This window comes from Sprattus sprattus, assembly GCF_963457725.1.
Source record: "Sprattus sprattus genome assembly, chromosome: 10".
Taxonomy (NCBI): domain Eukaryota; kingdom Metazoa; phylum Chordata; class Actinopteri; order Clupeiformes; family Clupeidae; genus Sprattus; species Sprattus sprattus.
In genome coordinates, this window is record NC_137908.1 from 11,696,493 (window position 1) to 11,720,969 (window position 24,477).

The 24,477-nt window shown below is 42.6% G+C and overlaps 2 protein-coding genes across 4 annotated transcripts in view; one reads left to right on the top strand and one right to left on the bottom strand.

The window, feature by feature from the left end:
* Positions 1-150: 150 nt before the first annotated feature.
* On the bottom strand, positions 151-22,094 carry itcha (itchy E3 ubiquitin protein ligase a). Of its 3 annotated transcripts, none has more exons than XM_080846374.1 (24): positions 21,964-22,094; positions 19,291-19,354; positions 18,994-19,135; positions 18,257-18,381; positions 15,527-15,658; positions 14,841-14,889; positions 14,546-14,622; positions 13,898-14,117; positions 13,060-13,155; positions 12,651-12,867; positions 12,140-12,209; positions 11,843-11,927; positions 11,150-11,278; positions 10,803-10,875; positions 10,323-10,394; positions 10,139-10,227; positions 8,577-8,736; positions 8,184-8,317; positions 7,857-7,997; positions 7,345-7,465; positions 7,155-7,259; positions 6,784-6,880; positions 3,223-3,295; positions 151-3,122 (listed from the first exon to the last, which is right to left on the bottom strand). In XM_080846374.1, exons 2-24 carry the CDS (start codon positions 19,313-19,315, stop codon positions 3,023-3,025), a joined length of 2,532 nt encoding a protein of 843 aa, XP_080702500.1. In that variant the 5' UTR covers positions 19,316-19,354; positions 21,964-22,094; the 3' UTR covers positions 151-3,022. The 3 variants fall into 3 exon arrangements, with proteins under 3 accessions (XP_080702500.1, XP_080702499.1, XP_080702498.1); XM_080846373.1 differs by having other exon boundaries at positions 12,651-12,825; positions 14,447-14,622; XM_080846372.1 differs by having other exon boundaries at positions 14,447-14,622.
* Positions 22,095-23,653: 1,559 nt separating this feature from the next.
* The window catches only part of necab3 (N-terminal EF-hand calcium binding protein 3), a gene marked incomplete at both ends in the record, with an annotated part of 29,202 nt that continues 28,378 nt past the window's right edge, over positions 23,654-24,477 (top strand). Inside the window, one exon of the mRNA XM_080845777.1 lies at positions 23,654-23,785. Within this exon, the coding sequence (XP_080701903.1) occupies positions 23,654-23,785 (132 nt within the window). The remainder of the gene's footprint in view (positions 23,786-24,477) is intronic.

Genomic DNA, 24,477 nt, shown 5'->3' on the forward strand with positions numbered 1-24,477 from the left:
TGAAACCGAATTTCCTCCTTCATAGCATCAAATGGGTACAATAAGTCACGAACCAATCCTTTTTATTTCTCAAAGTTCTGAATGGACATTTTCACATGTATATATTTTTTTCTGTACATGTACACATAGGAAAAATAAATAGCTTTGAGATCATTTCCCATCCCCAATTTATTAAAAGATTAGGTATTTTAAAACATGGTTTGAATGTATTAAATGTACTATTACACGATTTACAATGTGTTAAATAGGAAAAATAAATTAGTGATAGTCATTTTTACACTATTTCACCTTCTCTAGGATTTAAGACATGGCAATATGAAGGAAAATTAATTTTAGAAAGAATCTCCAAAGCGTCCTTTTTTATGACATTTTGTCTGTGCTAGAAATATGCAGTTGTTACATTATTTAACATGTGCATTAAAAACAGTCAGCCCATGGTAGAGATTAAAGCACTCCATGCTAATGTCTACCAGTGGCCTAATGATAAAGTCCACAGTTGTCATGATGACTTGCACTACAGTAGTGCTGCAACTCTGGGCAAGACCATACTGGATACAACCTAAAATCACCTACAGCAATAGAGCCAAACATATGCAATAAGAGCAGTGGTGAGGATCACTGAATGTACTTTCTGTCAAGCCTGCATACGTGTCATACTACAGCTGACAGAGACTAACTGTCTGATGTTTACTTAGACCCTTTAAACTTCAGTACAGCGCACTGTATAAACTGCATTCAAAGGGGCGTGGTTGAGGTCAGCTGAAGGCAGCTGAACTTCTGGCCGAATATCAAATACTGTCAGAGAGAGGGTACATGTATGTAGGCTTTATATCAGGAAATGTTAAAATAGGCGTTAATTATCAGTAAATTCATGTTCTATCAGATGTTCACAGTTAGAGCTTTCAGAATACACAGAATATTGAACATACACATTTTGAGATGCATCTTGTTGTTAAGTGTGTTATATTAGAATCAGATATCACACAGGACTGTTACAGCATGCTTTGGAAATGGCTCCTCATGATGAAGAAAAGAAAAAAAACTGAAAAAAGGTGATGTGCTGCAGGTAAAAAAAAAAACAAAGCCATTTCCTGTATGGAAGGAGGTTGCAAAATCTGTTTTGTCCTTTCTATGTATGTATTTATTTATTCATTCGTCACCTAACAAAGTCTGATCCAGTGTTTTGCAGCTTTATCCGGCTTAATCCCCACTTAGTTTTGACCAGGAACACAGATGTAGATTTTTTCTGACACCTTTCACAGATTCACTTCACTTCCACGTGTCCGAAAACAATCAAAGGTCAAAACTGGCCGAGCAATATATTCACTTGGCAGAGTCTCCATTCACTCTGCCCAGTCTTGCCTGTGTGGAGTTAAGCACCTTTTTATACATTGAATGAAGATGGATCACTATGAATCTGTTCAAATGTTTGCATAGAAAATAAGAAATCTCATCCATAGAAAAAAACCTTCAAAGAAAAAAAAAATGAAATCAAGATGAGATGTTGTACATACCGAACTCAGACAGTAACTAAAAGCGAAATTATTTTCTTGAGCAAATCATTTTTTCCAATTGCAAATATATCAAAGCATACCACACACACTCACATCAACAGTGTACTGTACAAAGTATGTGCTTCCTTTGAAGCTATCCATTTTTAAAGTGTTTGTCAGCCATTTTACATGATATTTATTCTTAAAAGGAATAGTCACAGTGATACAGTTAAAGGTATGAGCCAAGTAAGCCAAACTTCACCATTTCAGCTTTCACATTGAAGCATTAATAGATGACAGAACTTTTATTCTGCATTTTATTCAGGTCTCTCTTTCAATAAGATACCATTCAGTGGGAACAATTTACGTGATGTGCAGATTGAATATTTTTTTAAATAATTCATGGAATTTAATTATTTTGACAAACCAGTTTCCCACGTCATAGGTGATCTGTCATTACTTTCTTCTTAAAAGAACAGCACTCTCTTCCACCATTAATTCTAAAAAGAAAAATTATAATAATTAAAAAAAAAAGTGTCAGATTCAAAACAACATTTTGTCTGGCCTCTTTCCAGGGCTTGGTAACCCTGATACACTCTGTCCGTCAGAGGAAAGTTGGCAGCTGCTCTATCCTGCTGTTAAAGCAGCACAGGGATGTTTATAGGACATTACTGACCTGGTCGTTTGGGCTGTCTTTGTGCAGCACCGGTCATCCTTGAGCTTTTGGTAGCACTTTTCAGGCTGGACAGAATCCCTTGCTGAATCCTTTCTGATAATGTTTTTTTTTTTTTTTTAATTACCGAAGCTGTACTTATGTAATTGACACTGATCTGTTTTTGTTATTAGCCGCTCCTCATGGATCGTCTCGTCACATCTTACAACACAACTCGCCACATCACCACCCGCCCTGCCCCCTTTTCTTTTTCTTAGAAAATATTACGCTGAGAGATATCATCAAGCTACTTGTATACATCCATACGTTCACCTATACTCCATGCCTCTCTGGAGAACATTCTGGAAAAAGTTTGGAGAGGAGGGAGTGGGGAGAAAACGTGCCATTTGAGATGGAGAGCGTAGCACGAGGATGAGGTTTCTGCTGCAGCACCAGGCTAGAGTCCAGCGGCTCATTCATGAGGGGGGGCTGAGGGAGACCCGTTCGTAGGGGTGGAACGTCTGTGCATAGATAGACAACCCCATGCAGCGCTGAGAGTAAGGGGGTGGACTATTTCACTGAATGCTTACTGGGGCTGGGGGATCAGTGAATGTCATGAAGGTCAGATGGCGGGGTAAGGTGAATTCACGTGCTCATTCTCACTCACTCTCACACACACACACACACACACGCACACACACTCACACTCTTTCATCTTTGTGTCTCTTTCAGTTGATTTTCACAGACAGAATTCTCCCCAAGGGTTTCCAGGCTCAAAAGAAGGGCATCTGTGTGTGTGTGTGTGTGTGTGTGTGTGTGTGTCTGTCTGTGTCTGTGTGTGTCTCTGTGTGTGAGTGTGTGTGTGTGAGTTTGTGTTTTACTCCTGCCCAAAGCCTTCCGTCTCCTCGATGGCAAACATCAGCTTTTCTTTCAGCTGCTCGTAGCTCTTGTAAGGTGGCAAATCCAAACGGTTAAAGCTGGGGAGAAAAGATAAAAGGTTATGGTGAGAGGCACACAATAAAGTCAACTTTAACTATAGCTTATCTCAAAGCCAAAATATAACCTCACTGTTCTTACCAAGTGTGACTTCGCGGAAGCCAATTCTCTTTTCCTACTTTCTCAACGCAGAACTTCTGTGGACCATTGCTCCCTGTGAGAAGCAAAAGCACTAGTCAAAGAGGACTCTTAAAGAAGACACAGACAGTAAATAAGACTAATAATATAGCTCTGCATGCGTTTCCCACTGTCCGTCGCCTGGGCCCTGTTCGGCGTACAACTGAAGCTAAGATAATTAATTTAGCTCGCGACACGAAAGCCTGTCTGGCGACGTGCGCTAAGATAAAAAATCCTCAAGTTAAATTGTCCCAGGCTAAAAATTGCGCGTGCACGTCCTGCTTCAAAAGGCAGGATAGGTCGATCACCAAAACCATGATTTTTTTCCCGAAAAAATAGTCTAAACTCAAAGAAAAAGACTCATCTTTTTCTCCGCTAAGGCAGGATATGACCATGAACGCGTTATGAAGAATTCAAGACCATAATCATGTCAAAATTCAACACTGCCGCGGCTGTGACAGCAATATAAGAAACTGTCTATAGGCTGTATAAGTTGTGATATCTTTTCCGATGTCTAATATGTGACTCTGGTGAAGCGGTTAGAGCTCATGGATTGCATGCATGAGCTCTATGTCCTCTTTGATCCCAGGAAATTTGAGCATCTAACATATCTCCCGTACGGAGATATCTGCGAAAGTTTTTTTTAAATCATATTTTTGATATAAGACCTGTCCTATATTAATGGGTTCGAACCCCTTTGCCTCCCTGATAATTGTAGTTTTACATTTCCTTGTAAATAGCTTTGAATAAAACCATCTGCGAAATGACTTAATGTAAATGTATTAATAAGAAAATTGAAGCAATGGAAATATATTGTTTGTATTTCTCTCTTCTTATCATGCATCCACCTTTTCTAAAAAAATGATATGCTGTGCAGTAGACTGAGGTAGACTTTATTCACTAGCCTACTGCACAAAAACTAGACACGTTTGCAGAACTATACGTTTGCAATGATGTAAGTTGCATTTGTTGATGACGTATGGTTAATAACATCGTGATTGTAGAAGGGACATAAAATCAAGATCTTAAACAACTCATGTGCAAACTAAAAATCATGTCTCAGGCTGCCATGAAAGTTATTTCAGGTTTATCAATGTACCAATGTCTCAACTGTAGGGTAGAGTGAGTACAGTTGAGACACTTTTTACTTTATTGACTATTGCACAAAAATTAGACACTGAAAATAATTGATATTTTATATGACATTTCCTTTGATTGTATACTAAAATATTATCAATCAATAATATCCATAACTTGATTAATTTATTCATAATTTGCTTATAAACATGAAGTGCAATTTTGTCTCAACTGTACCCATGTGGTAGTCTGGGAAGTCCCGCCCCACTTCTTCCGGCCAAATTGATTTTGCCTCAGAACTGGGTCTGGCCAAGTTTGCATACCCGTTCATTTCAAGATTTCCAGAATCCTTGGAGCCAATCACAAACTGGCTTTTGGCTACCTGGCGCGCCATTGGCGGATTTAAACTTACCACGGCTACGTTACAAAATCTACTGCACGGAGAGTTTTTAAACATTGGACATGGTGGCCGCCGAAGCACCGCAAAACTTCGATAAGGCAAGTTTTCTTTGAAAACAGAACAGAAACTTGCCCTGGAACAATTCATACAGAAAAAATATGTGTTTGCTTTATTACCGATCGTTGTATCGTTGTATAGAATCGTTGGTCTGATTGGTTAAAGGACTGTCCAATCAGGTGGCTGAAGTGGAGCGCCGTTGAGAGTTGGCCAGACCAACTGAACAAATGGAATGCAGTGAAGGGGCAGGGAATTCCCAGACAACCCATGTGGGGTACAGTTGAGACACCCATTGAAACCCATTGATAGTGACTGACCAATGATTGAAAATACATGCTATATCACAATCTAGCTGTCTCAACTGTACCCGATCTACCACCTAACTTATTTAGACCCCAATATAAATAATTCTTATCACTTTCATGTTTGAAAAGACACCCATTAATATAGGACAGGTCTTATATCAAAAATATGATATTTTTTTTTCATTTGCTTGTTTTTTTGTCTACTTGACTTCTAACCTGCTGACCACCTCAAGCTTTTCGCTAGATTATGCATTGACCTTGCATGGCATGATAGCATGGAATATGTAGATTTATAGTGCACAGAATAACGTTTGCAATGATGTAATTTGTGTTTGCTGATGACGTATGGTTAATAAGATATTCAATGTAGAAGGGACATGACAAAATCAAGATCTAAGCTAGGTAAAAAAAAAACTTTCGCCGATATCTCCGTAAGGGATAGGTGCTCAAATTTCCTGGGATCAAAGAGGACGTTAGTATGCATGTGCAAACTAAAAATCACGTCTCAGGATTGCTGAGAATGCAAGTTATTTCGGGTGTCTCAACTGTACTCACTCTACCCTACTAATAGGCTACCACTGTCATATAATTATGAGTGCTTTGTTCTCCGCATCGCCGACATTACAAAAATGAAGGCTACCACTCGCAAGAAAGTGAAGGCATTCAATGTTCGACGATGGTGTATGCAATAAATGACTCGAGAAGGTCTTCTAAATTAATTATTCCTTGTCGGGTGGATCGGTAGCGCTCATACAAGAACTCATCATGATGGAAAAATGGATCTTCTTGGCGATCGCAAAGAACTCTTCCTACGCTAATCAAACTATAATATGAGTCCTTGTCAATGGGATCCCTCCTTTTGGCGTGGGTGTGGCAAGTTTAGCCAGCTAAACTTTGGTTAGCCTGCCCTAGAGCAGGTTAGTGCTAAGCGATATGTTACTATGGTAATTAATCAAAAGTTGCTTCGCCAAACTCGATAAAGGGGCGTCCTCTTTTTTTAAGCCTGGAATCTAGCTCGCTCAACCGCTTAGCGAGTGTCGCCGAACAGTACCCTGGACTCTAATTTCCATTCTGTTAAGTCATCTGCTGCAAAGGTGTCCATAACTAGAACTTGTCAAGCGCTGGGCAACCAAGACCTCAACCGGTATTCTTGGTTGATGACATGTTGGTTGACAGCCCTTCTCCATGTGTTGAGCTTGCTGAGAGTGTTTATACAGAGCTAACCTTTTCGTCTGTTGAGGAGCTAAACTCATGACGGTGCTGTTGTTTTATGCAGATTTTTAATGGGTGAGTTGGGTTGCAAGTCCTTGACATTGTTATTAGCTGTGCAAATAATAATTCATGTTACAGTCTGCACAAAGAGGCAAACAAAACAGGCACAGGGACCTCTATAGGGAGTCAGTACCTTTTTAGATGTCAACTTCTTCCTTGTTTGTTTTACAACGTTTCCTTCCTTTTGTATTTGTTTTTGGCAGGTTATTCAGTCTTTCCCTCTCTGAGAGAGCTGAATTTACCTTTGTTATTTCAATCTGTATCACTCTTGAGACTCATTTACATTGGCCTCTATTTCTCTTTAGTCAATACAATTGCTGCTGTTGAGCCTGTTGTGGTGTTGCTAGAACTCTGGTCTCCCTCGTCTATGTTTTCTGTTCTTCTGGAGGCTCCATATGGAGACAGCACTCTTACCCATAAGGTCGGCGAAGCCTCCCACAGGAAGACGACAGGTGCCCGTCACAAACTGCAGCAGTCGCATCCTCTTCTCATTGTCCATGTCCTTCACACACTGTAAGCCACAAAACAGCAAAACATGCAAATCAGCTCACAAAATGGGGGAGGAATAGCAAATTAACCACCTCAATGTTAAATGGCTCAGCCAAATTAATATGTCACCAGCTATTGTGTGGGCAAGGACAGCAGGGGACTATGGCAGATAAGTTGGTGTGTCTTGAGTTGCCAAGGCAACTGCATAAAAATGAAAGCGAGCGCCCTGACCAGACACACTGATCTTCGAATGGTGAGTTGGCTGGTTTAGACTTGTGTTCTGTGCCATGCCCTACCTGCCAGAACCAGAGGATCTGTTTGCTGCTGCGGGCATAATGTCTGTAGATGGTGTTCCTCTGCCAGTCGGCCATGTCGATCTCCTGCATTCCGCACAGCATCACCTGCAACACAAATAACCAAGTCAGTATATGACAAGTTTGAGAAAGATACTTCAAATGCATTTGTTCCCAGATGAGTGCAGGGTACCTCAAGCTCTTTGGCATCGAAGAGCTGCAGGTACTGTTGAGGGAGCACTTCATTAAAGCCGTCAAAGAAGGCCTGGGTCTGTTCCTCCACGCCACGGGACAGACGCCACTCAGCCACCATCCTGAGAGCGGAACACCACACACACACACACACACATCAAGTTTCAAGAAACTACAAGTCAATAATATATGACCAAATGTCATAATTATATCACAGGTTTTCCTAGAATACAGACCAATCATGTTTATTCTTTTAGTACTATTTAGTATTCTAACACTGGCCAACATTCACTCATCTCATGGCCTGTGTGGGCGCATCAAAGAGTGGATAATCTTAACACCGCCACAGTGCTCTAAAGCAGCATGCAGGCCTTTTAACAACAGCACACAGACATTAATGATTCAGCTCAATATTGGTTTTATCCAATCATATTCCAAGTGAATGCCACTGGGCATGCTGGCACTGCAAGCGAATGGATGGCAGAAGGAGAGTGCATGATAAGAGGTTGGTACCTAATGTACTCCTCCTTATTCTCCTCCTTCACCAGAATGTCCCCTCCTTCGGGCTTGAGCTCGTGAGTGGTGACTTCGCCCAGGATCTCCTTATCCACCGAGAAGTACATCTCCAGACCACACTCCTCAATGTTGTTGTCCCTGGTGAACATGTGTTGATAAACAATAACAAGCATGAATAAATAAGCAATACTATATAGCACCATCACAACCACTTCCTGAATAGTTATTTTACATCACCTATAACTAAATCATTATTCGCTAGATTAACTGTAAAACTTGGCTACATGTTCAACAGCGTCACTATCAAAGGTCTGTTGGGTTCACCTGATCCAGATGAGGGAGTTGTAGAACTCCGGGTCGATGGACTCCAGATCCTTTAGGCCCAGTGGCTTGCTGAGGATGCGTTTGTAGAAGGGCAGCGAGAACCCAGTGTCAATGAATTTACCATGAAAAAGGGCCTGGAATGGGAGAAAGGGAAGACAATGAAATAAAGCTATTTAACTGAATAAAGCAATATTGATTTCTCCAAGTAAACCCCCTCGAGCAGAGCTGATGCAGCCAAACCAGCCCTTTGAGGTACACATAAAGACATCTGTGGTTAGGGGTCTTAATATCATTTTCAAAAAGGCACTAATGCTTTTGTGTGCGTGTGTGTGTGTCCGTGCCCGTGTGTGTGTGTGTGTGTGTGTGTGTGTGTGTGTGTGTGAGTGAATGTACCATGGCGATGAATCGGCCGATGAACTTGAAGTACTTGAGGTGATCAGGGTTGATGGAGGAGGCGGGGTTTATCTGAAGGCAGTAGTTGTCTTTCCCAGCGTACTCAAACAGACAGTACATGGGATTCAACACCTCGTGGGACAACAGGAAGAACCACTCCCTGTACACGATACACAAACACCAACATCTTGGTTAACAAGAACACATCCTAATGGAGGTCAAGGCAGTGGGGGACTAGAAAAAAAAAAACACAAATGTATCTCTTCGTAGGTTTAACATGGGGGACTTGGGGAGCTTAAAGTGAATGTAGGCAGTGGGAGAAAACCTTTGAGTCCTTCAAAAGGGGAACAGAGTGGGAGGGAAAGCTTGGCTCTCAGCACAGTGACCCATGGCACGCCGCCCAAACCACACTGGAGTGGCGGCCAGAGAATAGGAATGTAATGGGAGTCCTTGAGAGACAGTGGGTCTGAGCCCTGACCTACACCCGATTGAAAGCCTTAAAGTGCTGTTCACTGGCACTCAGCTCTGGTTCACAATGAACATGGGCACGTTTGGCTGCCTGTAGATTGAGTGCCAAATCTCTGGGTGCCACGCTAGTGGATGCTTGTCCAACAAGAGTTGTTTGTTTTGTGGTGGAACTCATGTTTAAGTGATCTAAATGTACTCCCATGCAGTCAGTATCAAACATCTACATAAACCTTAAAAAAATCTGAAAAACTATGAAAAAAGAAAGCAACGTTATATGAAAACATAACACATGTATGTACATGTTGTCTATGATGGCTTGCATGTGAAAACATGCATGCACGCACGCATGCACGCACACTCACACAGACACACAGACGCACACACATACGCACACACACAGCGACACAAGCCCAGATGGGCTCTATAATTAACCAAAGGCTCGTTCCAGTCTGTTTCATATCAGTCCTTTCTACCCAGTCCATCAGACTGGGAAATTGAAGACTTTATTTATAGTAGATGCAGCGAGAGTTGCCTGCCTGCCTGCCTGGTAGGGTGCGAAGATAAGAAGGGTGATTTAAATTATTCAAGCAGGGACTCATTATAGCAGTCCCCACTGAGCTAGCCGTGAAGCAGAGGAGAGGAAAGCAGGCAGGAAACCAGCTCTGGGAATCTATCACTTCCCCACTCGGGGGAGGAAAAACTATGAACTTGGTCGTGCTCTTCGTTTGAATGGGGAAGGCTCAGGGCTTATCGCGCCAGTTGTGTTGTGACCATCGGCTATTCTATTTTGTGTACGCCATATCTGTGAAGTTTTCTTTCAGCTTAGTGCATTGTGGCTCCTTTGCACTCTGCATGCGAGTCTGAAGTGACTAACTCTACGGAGGCTGATCCATGCACTTCAATAAATCCTGCAGATATAATTCTAATTCATAACTCGGATATAATTCAGTCTTTCTGAGTGATGACATTTGATAGCAGCGAGAGGTAACAGGCTAAGTGAGAGGTAACTGGCTATGTGAGGGGTAACAGGCTATATGAGAGGTAACTGTCTATGTGAGAGATAACAGGATGGTGTAGAGGAGCAGGGAGCGCACCTGGCCACTCCTCCGTAGTCCAGCCCCTCTTCCCCGGGGAAGATGACCCAGAGTCTCCTCCGCAGGTCTTGAGGGTGAAAACTCATGATCTGCAAAGCAAGGACGGAGATGATTTTAGGAACAGCCCAGGCGCCCTGTGTGCGGTGAGATTGGGACACTGGTGCATGTTCCAACACACGCTCACCTGCTGAAACGAGTCTTCAAACAAAGTCTTGCGAGTCACATGGATCTTGATGTGCTGGGGCATGGAAAGTTGCTAAAACAGATAAACAAACAAAAACCACAACATATTTCTACTGTGAGTACATTTGAGTTTTGTGAAGTATAAAAATAGGTAGGAACTGCCCTGAGAAATTCCATGATCACATTCAGCTATAACGCTGTCGTCATGACTGGCTTGATTATATTGCTTGATTAAGGACAGTGACATCAAGGGAAAGCTATTTGCTGACGAACACACTAAATCTCCAGGCTTCCCTCTGGCCTGCCAGCTGCCACTCTCAACCTGCCGAACCAGTTCTACATGAGAATGGCGCAAGACGAACCGGTGACACACTCTCTGTATGATTCACCAACATGTTGCAGTGAGAGAGAGAGAGAGAGAGAGAGAGAGGAAAGGTGAGGCAAGGTGAGGCGAGACGAGACGAGAGAGAAGCTGACATACCTGACACCAGAATCTGAAGTAGTGCACTTTGGCTTTGAAGTCTCGCACATAGGTAATCTGGGGACCATTTTCCCTGTTACACAAACACGCAAGGGCAAAGAAAAAAGCACGTCAGAACCACTTTCAGCATCAAAACAAGTGCAGTAACAACACATCATCAGGCTGTAGGCATTAGGCCCTGTAGGTATGATTCCCCACATGGAAGACCTGATGACAGCAAGACGTTAACTACTTCCTTTATTCACTCACTGGGGAGGAGGAAGATTTCAGAAGGACCAAGAGAAGAAATATCTGTACGCAAGTGACACGACAATGACTGATGCACTGGGTTGTGGTTAAGTACTCACAGAGACGATTTGCCAGTGCGAGGGTCTATATAGGTGGTGGCCCGACGGTTGTGGTCCACAAAGTAAGGGATGCCATCCACCGTGAACCTCATCTCCCAGCCCTCCGGCAGGGGCTTCTCATTCAGCAGCCTTAGAGGGAAGACGGAGAGGGTGAGAGAGAGTGGGAGAGAGAAAGAGATGTTTAGCACACTTTTCAAAATCATTATCATTTGTTATCATTATCGATATTATGGGCTTTTCTGCTGTTTGGGGGGTGGTAGGGTGCAGGCTGTGAAGTTCTGCTGTTTTGGGGGGGTGAGTGGGTTGTTGTGCAGCCTATGAAGTTGTGAAGTAACTGATGAGGGGAATCTGGTTTTTAAAAAGGTGTGAGGGGGACAGATCTTATTTTTAGTTGGTGGGAAGATGTAAGGCTTGTGGTTGAGGGTGTTATATTGATGTAATTTCAGGAGAAAGGGAGAAAAGGGACAGGAGTTGATACACACTGCACTGTGGTGAAAAAAAAAATATATATATAGTTTTCACCCTCAACCCAAGCCACCCCTTTAGGAACACTGCATCAAACTAAAGGTGACAATGTGATGACACAACAATCTGCAAAGTTTCACTTGCTGCATACAATCAGTCAGTGGTAGATTCCACAGTGTTAGATAGTGAACTATCTGGACGTTTCGGCGAGGAAGAAAAAATCCCTACCCTTGCGTGCGAGGGTCCTCCCATTGCGTCGACCGGGTAGGGTGATGCACAAAGTACATTCTACCATTGCTGTCCGTTCTCTTCTCTTTTGGGTATATATGTGAACACACACACACACACACGATAAGGATGACAAACACATATCAAATACCTCCTCCATTCCATTGGTACTAAAAACTAACAATGTAATTACTAAAAATAAAATGACTGTTAGCCATAGAAACTTGAGGGAGGATAGGTAACGTAACCCAGCACATTAAGTGAAAACATGTCTCCAGGTGACATGGAGTGCCTTACCCCATCCCTGTGGTAGAGGACCCAGAGGGTCAAATTCTTTATTGGCAGCGGGTGCAAGCTGTTCCTGAAGCTGAGGCACAGAAAGACAAACAACAACAAGTTACAGATGGAACCACAAACCCATAGAGCCGTGACTTCACACAAATCCGTCGTGCCTGAATGGCTTTGTGCTCAATGGTAAGTTAAGCCACTTTTAAGGAGGAAGGCCATTGTTGACCACCAGTATTCACCGCTCTCTCTCTCTTTTTTATTTCGCTGTAGTCAAGGTTAATCAAAGACCCCTCAGTTACACACGGACCAACCGTACACCGGAACAGGAACAGAAACAGAAAACAACAGAAAAGGAGCAATCACAAAGAGAGTGAAAACAAAACCGTAGGTTTTATAGGTAAAGTGGTTGTTTCCTGTTGCACACAACAATAGGCACCGCCGTGTACTGCACACATTAAAAAAAAGAGCCCCACTTCTGACTGCCTCTCCACTGCTGTGTGTTGGGTGGACTCAGACTCACCCCGTAGATGAACCTCTGGTTAAACTGCTGCATGGCCCCCTGCAGCTGGCTGCGCTGGCTCTGCCACTCTTCGTAGTTACGCACCGACTCTGCCGTGGGCCGCTGCCAGGTGGTGGTGCGGCTGATGTGGTCCACGTAGTAGACCCGGCCAAGGGGGTCCGCACGCCGCTCCCACCTGCAAGAAGACGGCAGGACCTCAATTGTTTCATCCGAAGGTCTAGAAAAAAACCATGAAAGTTGCCTTCTGGGTGCATTTTGATATGTACCACACACACACACACACAATGCTGGGTCCGATGGATTAAAAATGACATTCATGAAGAACATTCCAGAGACTTCCTTTGGGTTTTAGTTTAAAATGCACTTCCTAAACTACTCTAGGATTATTCAGTGTAGAAGGAAACCTTACCCAGGTGGCAAAGGATCGGGTCTCTCCCATGTGGTCCGCTTCTCCAGGTGATCCACAAAATACATGCGGCCAGTCGCGTCCACTCTCTGCTCCCAGCTTCATAACAACAGACAAGGGGGGGAGAAGGGTAAGCACATCGATACCACACCCGTCTGAGGCCTGCTTGGGTGTTAAGTCATAAAAATAAGACTTCCAAGTGAAACAAAGCAACACTTTAACCAGCACAGAAAGAGGTCGAGTCTGCTGTAACAAAAATAATCTAAACCATCATGAAAGTTTGTGCGGAGAGACCATAACATTTTGTGCCTCTAAGAGTAATACGCAATAACACGGCAGACGTGGCTACTCATCAGCCTCTTTCCTGCCTCCAGCAGATTCACTACAGCAGCGTTCAGTGCAGGCGCACGACAGCTCTGGAATCTAACATTAAAGTGTCAGAGGGTAATTATAGCTCCTTCAGGCTCTATAGCACTAACTGCAAAGGAAGAAAAAACCTGAAAGCCCTGCGCAAAGCCTCTACCAGCCCGTGGGGAGTGGCATGAAAGAGGGCTTCAGACAGCCACGTTATGGCACTACAGGAAGGCTCTGGAGAGGATTTTGCATGGCTCAGACAGCGCTGTTTCAATCTCTCCACGGATCGAAGGTCGCTGCTTCAATTTATCCCTCGGCCCGTGTAGGGACCTGATTTAGGCTTTCAAGGCACATTTGTTGGGTCTATTTCTCAGAAGTGGATCTCCAGCAATGATAAAGCCTTCAATACAAAGCCACAGATGGGGTCTCTGTAGAGAGGAGGAGGGGGTAGGGGAGGTGGCAGGATGAGGGAGAGGTGTGAACGTACCCAGGGGGAAGAGGCCCAGTGTTGATGGGGCTGACTCTGGAGGGGGGGGCACCGGGGGGTGCGCCAGTGTTCGGGTTGGGAGCGGGGCTCGTCCCGGGGGCTGAGATGGAGGGGGGTGCGGAGCTCTGGCTGTCCGTGGTCCCGTTCACCTGCGGGCTGGGGTTGGGCTCCGGGCTTGCGGCGCTGCTGCCATGGCTCGGGGTGGAGCCGTTAGAGGAGGCTGCATGGGACAAACAGAGTTTTGTGAGGACCTGTGCTGAGGCAGCCAAGCTTAAACTACTAAGAGACAACATGCCACTACTGCCCTTCCTTGACTGCAGTATGCACATCATGGAACCCCACATAGGAAATTGCAAAGGCTTATTGATACATCGATTTTAAAACCAGAGAAACAATCTATAAGTCTTCATGAAAGCTGAAGCATATAGTATACATTTCCTCTCTGCCCACCCGTATAGGATTTCATGGAAGTTTCACTGTGATATGGGACTGTGTTATCATACTGAATAAGATCTGGAGGTGTAAGAGGGTAAGGCCATGTTTTCAGACCTGGGGAGGAGGTGGGTCTGCGAGGAGGGGGTGGGCGGAGAGGTCTGGGAGGTCGCGGCGGCCTGGAGGCCCCTGCAGACAGGGAGGGAGAGCCCGTACCGTTGACAGCGTGGCCGTTGGGGAGAGCCGGGGGGTCGTCAGTGATGTCACTGGCAGGAGAGGAGCCTCTGCTGGGCCTGGAGAGGTCAGGGGTCAGATGTCAGAGGTCAGAGCCACAGAGGATGTGCTTAGGTGTGTGTGTGTGTGTGTGTGTGTGTGTGTGTGTGTGTGTGTGGTTAGAACATTAGAACTCATTATTGCTCATTACAGCATGTGTGTTGTGGAGAACATGGGAAACAAATCAAAAGTGACAAGCTGGTCACTAGAAATAGAAAAGTGAAAATATTATTCCTACCTCTCAGGATCTCTATTTGGTCTCAAATCCCCATTTGGAAGAGACACTTCTGTGTTATAAAACATACAAAAAGAAATACCTGTCAATCTCTGGTTGCTGAGATGCATCAGCATGAACTAAGTTTTAAAGATGATTTGAAGTTAACATTTCACAATGACGCAAAATCAACCCTGACTGCCGCAGTCATCTCTGGGGAAAAAGGCATAGGTCTTCAGAGGGGGAATGTATCAGAATAGGGCGATAACAAGGAGGTTTGTATTTGTTGACACAGCTGACTGATCTAACTGAATTAGGCTACAGAATAGTCTTATAGAGTCTGCTGTTTGTGGTACTTTGGATTGAATTAGTGGGGAAGGGGGAGAATTATCGTGTCTAAATATATTGGTCAAATAACATTGCTAGTTCAGACTCGTCGATTATTTTTACAGTACCTAAAACAAAAATTGCAAAAACTTACATTAATAATTTCGGGAAATGTTCACACTTGCACACAATCTATGCTTACCAATCAAAATACAAGTGGCCATACAGTGTCAGCTTACTCAACAATTTGACATGTAGCTGTAAGTAATGTCTATGTACAAACATGCAGACAGCCAAGTCAAGCGATCCCCTCCCACCCCCTTTTTCTCCATGTCTGAGTTCAGTAAGCCCAGTGATATGGGCTCTAGGCCTGAATGCCTCACCGCGGTTCTGCTCCTCGGCAGCGAAGGTCTCTTGGTCCACCTGCATGCCGTCCAGGCAGACAGAAAGATCCCCCACTATGTCTGCCTGGTCCCTGTCCGTGCACAGCTGCAGTGTCTGCACCACTTCACTGACTACAGACAACAAAGAGACAGAGAGATTCATTGAACTGAGACATCAACAGAAGAAAAAAAAACACTTCCTGCATGCCAAAGCTAAGCATATTTACACAGTGTCATGAATACATGGAAGGCATTACAGTCAGAACGGTCACAAGTTGGTAGAGAAGGATATAGAGAACTTCAAAGAATTTACCGAAGAAGTCAACCCAAGCCAAGCCTTTTACACCAGTAGAGTAGTTTTTTTCCATCAATTTCTGGTTGACAATATAATACACTTAAGAGTTCACTAATTCCCATGAGACTTGAAGTCCCCATGGCTGATATGGAATATAAAGTTTGTGTCCTTAAGTGAGCGTGTCCCTTCATGCTAGTGCCCCCTGTAGTGGGGTAGGCTAAAAGTACTTCAAGTCAAATATTAATTTTTCACATCATTACCAGCTGCATCATTACCGCATTCTTTGGACATGCCAAATTTTGTGAAATTGCGTTCATATGTGGCGCAGCAATTGACTCGTCAATAATTAGATATCTGTTTAAATTTAAATGGCAGGTTGGCCTGAAATATGGTATGCTTACAACTTGGCTATATTTTCTCACATCTCTTAAAGTTCCATTTGGCTTGCTAAACAAAATAGTTTCCTATGACCAATCAGAATTTAGCAGCTAATACAGTACTGTGCAAAAGTTTTAGGCAGGTGTGAAAAAATGCTGTAAACTAAGAATGCTTTCAAAAATGGAAGTGTTAACAGTTTATTTTCATCAATTCTTCATAAATTAACAAAATGCAGTGAAGGAACAGAAGAAAATTCTAAATGAAATCAATATTTGGTGTGACCACCCTTTGCCTTCAAAATAGCATCAATTCTTCCAGATACACTTGGACAGTTTTTGAAGGAACTCGGCTGGTAAATTGTTCCAAACATCTTGGAGAACTAACCACAGATCTTCTGTGGATGTAGGCTTCCTAAAATTCTTCTGTCTCTTCATGTAAACCCAGACAGACTCGATGATGTAGAGATCAGGGCTCTGTGGGGGTCATACCATCACTTGCAGGACTTTCTGTTCTTCTTTAAGCTGAAGATAGTTGTTAATGACATTGGCTGTATGTTTGGGGTTATGTTCCTGCTGCAGAATACATTTGGTGCCAATCATACGCCTCCCTGATGGTATTTCATGATGGATTAGTATCTGCCTGTATTTCTCAGCATTGAGGACACCATTCATCCTGACCAAATTTCCAACTCCACTTGCAGAAATGCAGCCCCAAACTGGAAAGGAACCTCCACCATGCTTCACTGTTGCCTGCAGACTCTCATTATTGTACCTCTCTCCAGCCCTTCGGCGAACAAACTGCCTTCATCTACAGCCAAATATTTCTAATTTTGACTCATCAGTCCAGAGCACCTTCTGCCATGTTTCTGCACCCCAGTTTCTATGTTTTCGTGCTTAGTTCAGTCAATTGGCCTTGTTTCCTTGTCGGGGTAGAGCTTTTTGGCTGCAACTCTTCCATGAAGACCACTTCTGGCCAGACTTCCCTGGACAGTAAATGTCTGTACCTGGGTACCACTGGTTTCTGCCAGTTCTGAGCTGATGCCACTGCTTGAAATCTTCCGATTTCGAAGGTAAATAAGCTTGATGTGTTTTTCATCAGCTGCATTAAGTTTCCTTGGATAACCACTGCGTCTACGATCCTCAATGTCTTCTTCAAAAGAGCTTGAACTGCACATTTTGAAACCCCTGTCTGCTTTGAAATCTTTGTCTGGGAGAGACCCTGCTGATGCAGTATAACTACGTTGTGTCTTGTTGCTGTGCTCAGTCTTACCATGTAAATGGATACAAAATAAACATTTATTGTTTAAATTTTTCAAAGCATTCTTAGTTCATAGCATTTTTTCACACCTGCCTAAAACTTTTGCACAGTACTGTACATGCTTGTGTGAATGGCTAATCATAATCATATTTTTTTCATTAATAATGGCATATAGAAGCTATTTCCCCAGTTTCAAACAAATCAGCGATAAGATGTCTCAACAACAAGTTAAACCATGTTCCTCTCATGGTTTGGTCTATCGTCATAATTCAATGTATAGTCCTCTAGTGTCTTTTTTATATATATGTTTTCAATACTGCCATTTCTTAGTTTCACTTAATTTTTGCTCATTCAGTAATTTTATGCAGAGGTCTTAATACGCACCACTATGCAGAATGTGTGGTTTAAACTCTTCGTTAAATGAGGCCTTTTGTTTGCCTGTGTTCTAAGGACCTCACCTCATTGGTGGAGGGGTTTCTAATAGGCTGGCTTCAATCACATGCTCCACACATGTAAAGCATTTGTGAAAAGATCCTTTGTGTTTTCAGAATAAGCCTGCTTACCTGCCTGGCAAAATGCTAAAAAAAAAAACGTGGCGGAGAAAACTCGGCAGATATGCAAAACCAGCGTGTGTGTGTGTGTGTGTGTGTGTGTGTGTGTGTGTGATGCTTCTGCCTCTGCTTCCCTCTTTGTTTTTGCCATCCCCACCCTCTGCGTGTCTTTTATTTTTGTTTCCGAGTTGAATCAGACCTGCCATCATAGGAGTGGAGAGAGAGAAAGAGAAAAAAAACAGAACTCACTTTTCATATCGTTCGACTTCAGCGTTTCACTGACTTCCAGAGTGGCCATGCCCAGAAGAATATCTGCCTTCAGAGTTTGGTGACTCCAAACCCGAAAGATAAGCTTGCTGAAGGGTGTAACAATTCTGGAAGGAAGAAATCACCACAAGAGTGACGCAATGTTAAATGTCTTTCTGCAGCCAAGTTGGTGATCACAGGGCCAAATGAAACTTTCCAAATCATTTTCAAGGCCAACTTTATTAGTTATGCAAAGTCATGAGCTGTTTTTTCCTTCACACAACACTATCACAATCCCAACATTGTAAATATGTTGTTTCAGCTTGCACAGTCTGTTAGCCAATCAGATGCTAAGTATCAGTGTGTGCGTGTGTGTGTGTGTGTGTGTGTGTGTGTGTTTGTGTGTGTGTGGTGGAAAAAGTCACCTGACTAAGCATTTCACTTAATGACACCTTGAGCACTAACTGCTCTGACAACAGTAACAGCTCACGAGCCTCGCATCCTGAGAAAGGAAACAATGCAACCCCCGTGTTGACATTTCCCAATACTTTCTGTCTTAGTCAGCCCCACACACGTTCTATTGAAAGCCTCACGGAAACATCTACAACATTGTATTGATACGTCCTTATTTATTCTGTTGTTGTTGTTCTTGCTAGATTTACTTGAGCTACCTTGCTACCCTACCTTGCTACCCTCCAATCCATCTTGTACCAACATGACCAAACACCTGTGATACTCACACAGTGATGGGCTGTTTCCATTTGGGGCTGAGGGTGTTGGTGCATTTCTCTGTCTTCTTGGATTGGCCGTCCACAGCCACCTCGACATAGGGACTCGGCCCAAACCAGTTCTTCTTGTTTTCCTTCAGCTTCGCAGAGAGAACTACGTGTGTGGGACAGTACAGGTTTAGTGATAAGTGATAACATCAGATGGACCATTAGCTAAATGAGATAACATGGAAACCATCTTGCTAAGCTGTATTATTTAATAGTCCTTTTACAGCCAATAAATATAATGTATTAAATCGAGACACGCACTGATAATCTGAAGTTGGGCCTTCATCGTGAAGCCATCAATGGAGCCAACAGGTTAGGTAACAAGCTGCAAAAGCAAAAAGACAGGAAAGATTATAAATAACATGTATTTAATATTTACACATAGCAGTGTAGGCTGTCTAAATGACAAAGGTTTAGGCCAGGGGAGTATTCCAAGTATGTGGTTGTGAACAAACCTGGGAAAGACTCAGAGGAGACATTAAACCTTCTAATAGAAGAGCCATATGGCTTCATTCTTCTGGAAAAAGCAAAGCCATTGGGCTCTTCTATAAGGAGGTTTACCCCTTACTCTGCGTTAACTTAACCACGTTTGTCACTAAACCAGATACTTGGAACACCCCCCTGTTCTTTCTGTGGTAAATACAGAACTGCTTGTAGGGCAACCAGGCCCAGCAGGGAGAAATAGCAGCCCTAGACCACAGTTACACAGTATAACACATTCATGAAAGTCATCCGCCATGGGTCCTGGCAAGGTCAGATTTTGTGGATTTGCCTTCATATCACAAAATCAGCTGCGCTTAAGAGCTTTAGTAGGACAACAAAATCCCATGCAACATGTTTCTGTCTAGTTCCAACTGTGGTAGAGGAGTTATGAATGGCAATGGCTCAGGTGCTAGCCTCTCAAGGGAGAAAAGACAGGGCCTAATCTGTACAGGATTAGCAATGATGCAACCCTAAGGACACAGTCACTCTGACTTATTGTCTTAAGGAAAAGAGTAAGAAGATGCTAACAGTCTGCTTGTGACAGTGGGAGAGAAAGTGAGGGAGACTTAAACAGCCACTACGGTCCCATTTGGACACTTCTGAACGCACATCACTGCAGAGAGCAAACATATGTACAGATGTCAATTACTTTGTATAGGTACATGAAGGGTGAGCAGATTTACAAAGTACTAGCACTAGGACTGCTTTTATACATAGCAGGACAGAAGCAGGTGTCGACCATCTAAAATGTCCAAAAACTTTTTATGTGAATAGCAACACTCTCATTCACTCACTCAACAGCTCCATTGTTTTACTTATTAAGGTTTACTACAGGAGGGAGAGCGAGAGTATAACACCGTGGAATTTATTGCCTGGGTAGATACATTCAATTCTCTGCCAAGGATCAAAGACCATCAATTTAACTGATATCTGCCTAGACATCCTCATGTTGAACAAATAAAGACAGATGCTGACTGCCCTACAGTACTGCCACTGAGCTTTCATTTTCACCCAGATCTTCCATGGCCTCGTTGTCTGCCTAGTGTGCTTTCAGGACAGACTGTCTGTTCTTACATCAAGGGCTAGACATTCAACAGAACAAGCACCTAATTCAGGGTTAATAATTCATTGGCATGTCAGCGAAACCAGGGCCTACCAAAGGCATCTTACATATGGCTCTGAATATGACAACATGAGGGCCTCTATCTGGCAGCTACAGACCAGCTAGGCCTCGATCATTTCATATCCAGGCCATCTGAAAACGAAGGATACGAAACGTGGTACTTAATTCGTGTATTTGTCAGGTGGTTTTACACACGACATAACGACATTTCAATAACTATATCAACCAGGTTAGGAAGTTCGCTTTTAACAGGTTAACTGACACCATGTTGGTAGATTTTCCAAAACTCGTCTGAGCACTATGTTGACATGTTTACTCGAGACACCCCGTTGTCTTATCCAACTACCATAGGATAGCTATTATCGCAACTTTAAGTTAATTATGCTAAGCAGCAGCATTACATGACATGGCAAAGACAATCCTTAGTTTACACAATCTGACACGTCACAGCCGACTTTCATAGCTGGCTATGACAACTTATGGCCAGCGTTCATAGCTGACTATGCAGACACAAAAACAAAACAACCAGGACCATTATGTGATTGTCGATTGCTCACTGGCTAGCTCGGCCTTCAGTGAAACCAAATAAGCCAATTTATAAGTCACCACTTCATGAAATGAAGTCAGCATACGACAGCGCTAACCTTTAAACCCAGGTTTTCCAAGTAAATTGTAACATAGCTAACCACACCGACATTAATAAGTTACACAGGTCAAGTAACGTAACGTTAAACGCTCACGTTAGATGGCTAACTTATACAGCCACGATAGTCAGCGTTGTATAACTTCATTTTAGAATTGAAATAGCGTTAGCTAGCTGACTTATATGAATCATGTGTGACTATACAGAAGCACATCAAACAGGCAAGAAGCCGGGCTATAAAGCTCGCAAGGGGATAGTTAGCTAGCAGGAGTTCTTACTTGCACAGCAAACGTAGATCACGTAAACACTCGCTATCCTTAGCTAGCTTTTCTAGCTTGCTTGCTGCGTTCGCCAGATATGTTGGCTAACGCTTCCGTTCTGGCGTTAAGTTAGCTGATAAGCGAGCTAGCAGGCGGACATTACTGATGTTACAAATAACGACTCAAATTAGTTCATATAGTGAGTTCTGTAATATGAACAGCAATCATATATAGTATCAAACAAGCCCAACAAACACCATCGATGTCAGATAAGGCGCTGTTTATCGGAAACGCTGTCAGCGATCTAGCTTGCTAACATTACCTAATTAGCCGCGCCAGAGTGCTGTCACAGGTGCAGCTAACCCTGATGTTAGCTCTCTTGCCATCATAACATTTTACTTGTTCGTCATTGAAAAGAACCTTACCAACTTTGGGAGGAAGAGTAAGATGGTTAATATTTTATGTCCGATGTAAACCCAGGCTAGGTTCCACTTTTTGGAGTAGTTTGTTTTCGGTCCATTTCATATTTCTAAACGAGGACCGTCCACCATCTCTGAGAGCTTGTCATGTGACAGACGAACCCACTACGAGAGTAGCGCTTGACGTTCGGCAGAGCTCAGTTCAATTTCCTTACAATTTACTCAACGCATCTTATGTAACCCCATAGGCTATGATTATCGTACAGATACCTTTTAATATTAAGATGATGTTTGTATTACCCATTGACTTATACGCCTTATCATATTCACGTTTTAAAGGTGAGCCTTTAAACTTGTATTTACCACGAATATGGTAAATTGAAGTATGTCGGCTGTGCCCTAATAGCATGCTGGAGCCAGTATGAAGAAATAGACTTCTGCCAGAGGGGTAGCCTACAGTTTTGGACTCAAGATTCAAAATGAAACACTTTCATGTGTGTCATACACCATTTAGTTTACACAGTAGCAGTATTACATTTGGGAAACAATGACAAAAACAATAACAATTGAAGTCTAGCCTGATATTTCATTATGGACTATTTGGGTCTACAGAGCCGTGGCCTAATACACTCACACACACAACAAGGTCTACCATTAGAGCTCTTATCAATTGGCACAATTTAAAATTAGGAAAAAATTAGTTTAGGAGTAATTATAGACTGTGCAATGATTTAAGTCTAATATGCAATTAAAAGGCTTGCAATTAAACAATCCAACAACTTAACCTTAACTTTAACATTACCAACAGCTATATATATACGCAGGCTAGCCTACATCAGATCAAATAAATACAATGACATTATATGAAATCAAATGTAGCCTAATATGACTTAAAGCTGGTATCCTACATGGTAGCCTATATAAAACAGTGTGTGTGTGTATGTGCATATGCGTGTGAATGTATGACAGCCTAGATTTTATAGATTACTTCTTGGAGAGTTTATTACACATTAATCAAAGGCCTGGTAGCCTACCCAGTATTGCGCTGTTGTATTGGGCAAAACCCCTTAAATACCACCAGATGGCGCTAGGGCACTGCTTCTTACCTCTGTTCATGTAGGTCTTGGCGAATTATAGTTTTATGTTGTGATTTATTTAAGTGGGGGGGATGTTTAAGTAAACTATATTTGTTGTGACAGCTAATGTACAGTTTCCATATAGAGAGTATATTGTAGGTCTACTTATGCTCATAACGACAATAATTAGGTAGCATACGCAAAGCGACTAATCTGATTTATGTTGATTCATGCCGAATCACCCTAGCTTAAGCATGATTCTAAATACATGTTTTGATAAAGACACATTTTAAGAGTTTCAAAATCATTCTAGCTAATTTTCTCAATGGTTACCAATTTAGAAAACAATGAAAGATGTTGGTTCCCACGGAGAAATATCCTCAAAAAAATACGACCAATCAGATTGGGAGAAGGTGGAGTTACCATCCGTTGAAAGTTCCTCAGCATCAGCACCAGTCAAAGGAGAGACCCGATCCAGCCCGACTTGACTACCTCTCAGTCATCTTCTTTCCATTGCCTTTACCACATCCTTCAGCTGATTAAGACACATAATAACGACAAAAACCTATCCGACACAGATCCAATTATTGTTAGAAAGAGAGCACTTGGGGGAAAAAAACATGTTGGCTTGCACGGAAATGATCACAATGTGTCTCCAGTCGGCGAAACGGCAACATCTTGCCAAGCAGCAGCAGCAGCAGCAGCAGCAGCAAACCCCAAACCCTGTACACGGACTTTCCATTTTTCACGATGTAAGTAGCCTATCTAATGACTCTCTGATTATCGAAAGTAAAACCTATTTTTAATGCACCTCTAGGCTACTCAGCTGTGGTGACAAAGCCGTTCGGTGCAGTCAAGTTATTCAAGGTGCCTGCATACCGAAACATTACGAGTAGCCTATAGCATTAAATGTAGCATATGCCAAATGGTTCATGCCTTAATATCAGACAAACAAATGCTCCTGATTACACCGATTTTTTGTTGGCATATGTTCCAATTGTAAACAGTAATACAATATAAGCTATCCTCTTACATTTACAAATGGCTCACTTACGTTCAGCAGTATTGCCTAAATTAAATCAACAGAGTTTAATTTGATCAATTATTTAACTAATATTTTTCCCCAACTGCATGGGCTGATGTATTTAGAGTTTTAGAATAACGTTTTGTGGTCTGTATTTAATTATGAAGACATGTTCTCACTACAAGTAACCTATAGTGAAATAAATGTAATAGTTTGGTTACAAGATCTGTGAACTGTTTGTTTACATGACTGCATGTAAGATGGTGTGCAAAGCTGGAGTAACAGCTAAGCCACTGTAAGATACAGAACATCAATTTGTTATAAGGCTTTAGTGATTTATGTGTGGCCTCTCAAGGATTTGAGGTCACCCTGTATCCTAATCAATAGGGCATATGCCATGGAGCATGTAATAATCCATTT